Source organism: Protobothrops mucrosquamatus, unplaced genomic scaffold (genome assembly GCF_001527695.2).
Source record: "Protobothrops mucrosquamatus isolate PMUCROS unplaced genomic scaffold, P.Mucros_1.0 scaffold5007, whole genome shotgun sequence".
Lineage (NCBI taxonomy): Eukaryota > Metazoa > Chordata > Lepidosauria > Squamata > Viperidae > Protobothrops > Protobothrops mucrosquamatus.
In genome coordinates this window covers 106931-109985 of record NW_015390885.1, presented here as the reverse complement: position 1 = coordinate 109985, position 3055 = coordinate 106931, and the positions used below count along the sequence as shown (strand labels likewise).

The 3055-nt window shown below is 37.2% G+C and overlaps 1 protein-coding gene across 1 annotated transcript; it reads left to right on the top strand.

Annotated features, from left to right (window-relative positions):
- Window positions 1–1745: 1745 nt before the first annotated feature.
- LOC107299484 (GPI mannosyltransferase 1-like) lies at window positions 1746–2708 on the top strand. Its single transcript, XM_015828839.1, has one exon. The coding sequence runs from the start codon at window positions 1746–1748 to the stop codon at window positions 2706–2708; it is 963 nt and encodes a 320-aa protein (XP_015684325.1).
- The last annotated feature ends 347 nt before the right edge of the window (window positions 2709–3055 follow it).

The window sequence follows — 3055 nt, the reverse complement described above, 5'->3', positions numbered from 1 at the left end:
GTCTATGCAGTAGGAATGTAATTAAAAATACTATGAACATCTGTGAATATTATAGCTTGTCTCATAATGATATAATAACTTCTTTCTCAAAAGTCACAGTTATAGGATAGTATATAGGCATTTATTTAAATAAGCATTTAGTCTCTTTGTAACTCGAACATCATGGCAATTTACTCAAACAGTTTTAATGAGGTTCCTAGTCTGCACCCCACTACCTTCATCATTTTATTGAAGCAATAAGTTGTGTAGTGGTATGGATTGCAACAGTTTTCTCCTTATTCTCCAGTTGTCTTCCCAGAGTCTTGGCTATTTTACCTGCCTTAGAATTGGGCTCTTTTATATGTGAAAAATAAAATAGGACCTTATTCTCTAATCAGCTACTTGACATGTGTAAGAATATTCTCATTTGCCTCTTTGGTCCCAGTTGTGTGTCACTGTTCTCTGGTTAAGGAATATGAAACCACAATTTTAGAAGAATGACCTGCATGTAATTTAACTAGACCTTCAAAGAAACAGGTAGAATGATCAGATTATTTATCTCCTTTAATATAAGGAAAAGCTTCAAAGTAGCTTGTCAATATTATTGGATTGAACAAGACCACCGGATTGGTTGCTGGAAAATTGTCCTGCCCTGCCTGGTTATATTGGCCTCTATTATATGTTTCATTTTGTTCACATTCAGACACAAGATGATGTGCAGTCATCCATCAAAGTCACCCAAGCAAAACAGTCCTGAGGCTTATCTAATGAATGTAAACGATTGTCTCACTGAAAGAGCAGAGAAACCATATGTCATTGTCATTTTAGTGGTGGCAACTCAATCCGTGTTTAATTTAATTAACTCTGGCAATTAACACAAAGTTGAAAATCATATACATTAAAAAAAATCTAATGGACTAAGGAGTGTGCCAGCAATATAATGAGCAATTACTGTTGGAAAGCATTTGATTAAGATGATTAAAATCAATCCATGGCTATAGAATGAAAATTTAAATGAAGGACAAAGGTAGAGTCAAGCACTTTAAGTTTAAGAGGCAATTATAATAGTTGCCAATGATATCCATTAAAGGCACGACTCTGCTTCATATGGAACCAGATACAGGTGGTCCTTTCCTTACAACCATTCATTTAATGGCCAAAGTTACAATGGCACTGAAAAAAGTGACTTATGACCATTTTTCACACTTACAACCGTTAGAGCATCCCATGGCCACTTGATCAATATTTGGATGCTTGGCAACTGGTTCAGATTTATGATGGTTACAGTGTCCCAGGATCATGTGACCATATTGCAAAGTTAATGGGGAAGCCAAATTCAGTTAACAACTGTGTTACTAGCTTAACAACTGCAGTGGTTTGCTTAACAACAGTGAGAAGAGAGGACATAAAATGGGGCAAAATGCACATGACAACTGTTTCACTTAGCAACAGAAATGTTGGGTTCAATTGTGGTCGTAGGTCGAGGACTTCCTGTACTAAACTGAAACAGGCCACTTTAGCTAGATCATCTTTTAAGTGAAGTAGCATTTCCTGGACTCTTCCTATAGGCTTGAATCAGGTTAGGTTTTACGTGTATCCCAAATTAATATAATTTTGCAGTAGTCAGTTAAGAGTATGGAGAGTTTTGAGGGGACATGTGATTTTTAGGAAACCTCTAGCAAAGCTCCCCCTTAAAGTTCAATTTCATGCCTACTAGGAAGCATCAGGTAGTCTTTAACTCTGCTGGTAGAGAGTGGCTGTTTGGCATGTGTAGACGCCAATTCTTTCTACTCTCTACTTTCTACTTTCTACCTTCTATCTTCTACTTTCTACCTTCTATCTTCTACTTTCTACTTCCTACCTTCTACTTCCTACCTTCTACCGTCTACTTTCTACTTCCTACCTTCTATCTTCTACTTTCTACTTTCTACTTTCTACCTTCTACTTCCTACCTTCTACTTTCTACTTCCTACCTTTTACTTTCTACTTCTTACTTCCTACTTACTACCTTCTATTTTCTACTTTCTACTTCCTACCTTCTACCTTCTATTTTCTACTTTCTACTTTCTACCTTCTACCTTCTACTTTCTACTTCCTACCTTCTACTTCCTACCGTCTACTTCCTACCTTCTATCTTCTATTTTCTACTTTCTACCTTCTACTTCCTACCTTCTACCTTCTACCTTCTATTTTCTACTTTCTACTTCCTACCTTCTACTTCCTATCTTCTACCTTCTATTTTCTACTTTCTACTTTCTACCTTCTACTTTCTTCCTACCTTCTACTTCCTACCTTCTACCTTCTATCTTCTACCTTCTATCTTCTACTTTCTACTTCCTACCTTCTACTTCCTACCTTCTACCTTCTATTTTCTACTTTCTACCTTCTACTTCTTATCTTCTACCTTCTACTTTCTACTTCTTACTGTCTACCTTCTACTTCCTACCTTCTACCTTCTATTTTCTACTTCTTACCTTCTACTTTCTACTTCCTACCTTTTACTTCCTACTTCCTACCTTTTACTTCCTACCTTCTACTTTCTACTTCTTACCTTCTATTTTCTACTTCCTACCTTCTACCTTCTACTTCCTACCTTTTACTCTCTACTGTCTAATTTCTACCTTCTACCTTCTTTTTTCTATTTTCTGCTGGTGGTAAATGGTTCAGCCACATCTGGAGGCTTTCTGGAGACCAAATGCATTCACACCACTGTACAAATTATGATTTGAACCATAGCACGCTTGCTTTACTTACCTCTGCTTTTCATGACAAGACAGCTAATAATTGTGGAATTACTTTACCAGAATGCGCCAATGGTGTGGGAAGTTATATATCAGAAGTTATGCTGGTTGCTTAGTGAACAGTGATTCTTTGCATACAAATACTCCTTGCTTAATGACTGATCACTTAGTGACCTTTTGAAGTTTACAACAGACCCCCAAAAGCTACTTATGACCTGGATTTGAAGTTTCAGTGTTTGGGCCTGCCCCCACCCCATGGTCACGTGATTACATTTTGTGCACTCACTCAAAAATCAGTCTACATTTATGGCTGTTTGCAGCACCCCACAGCCACA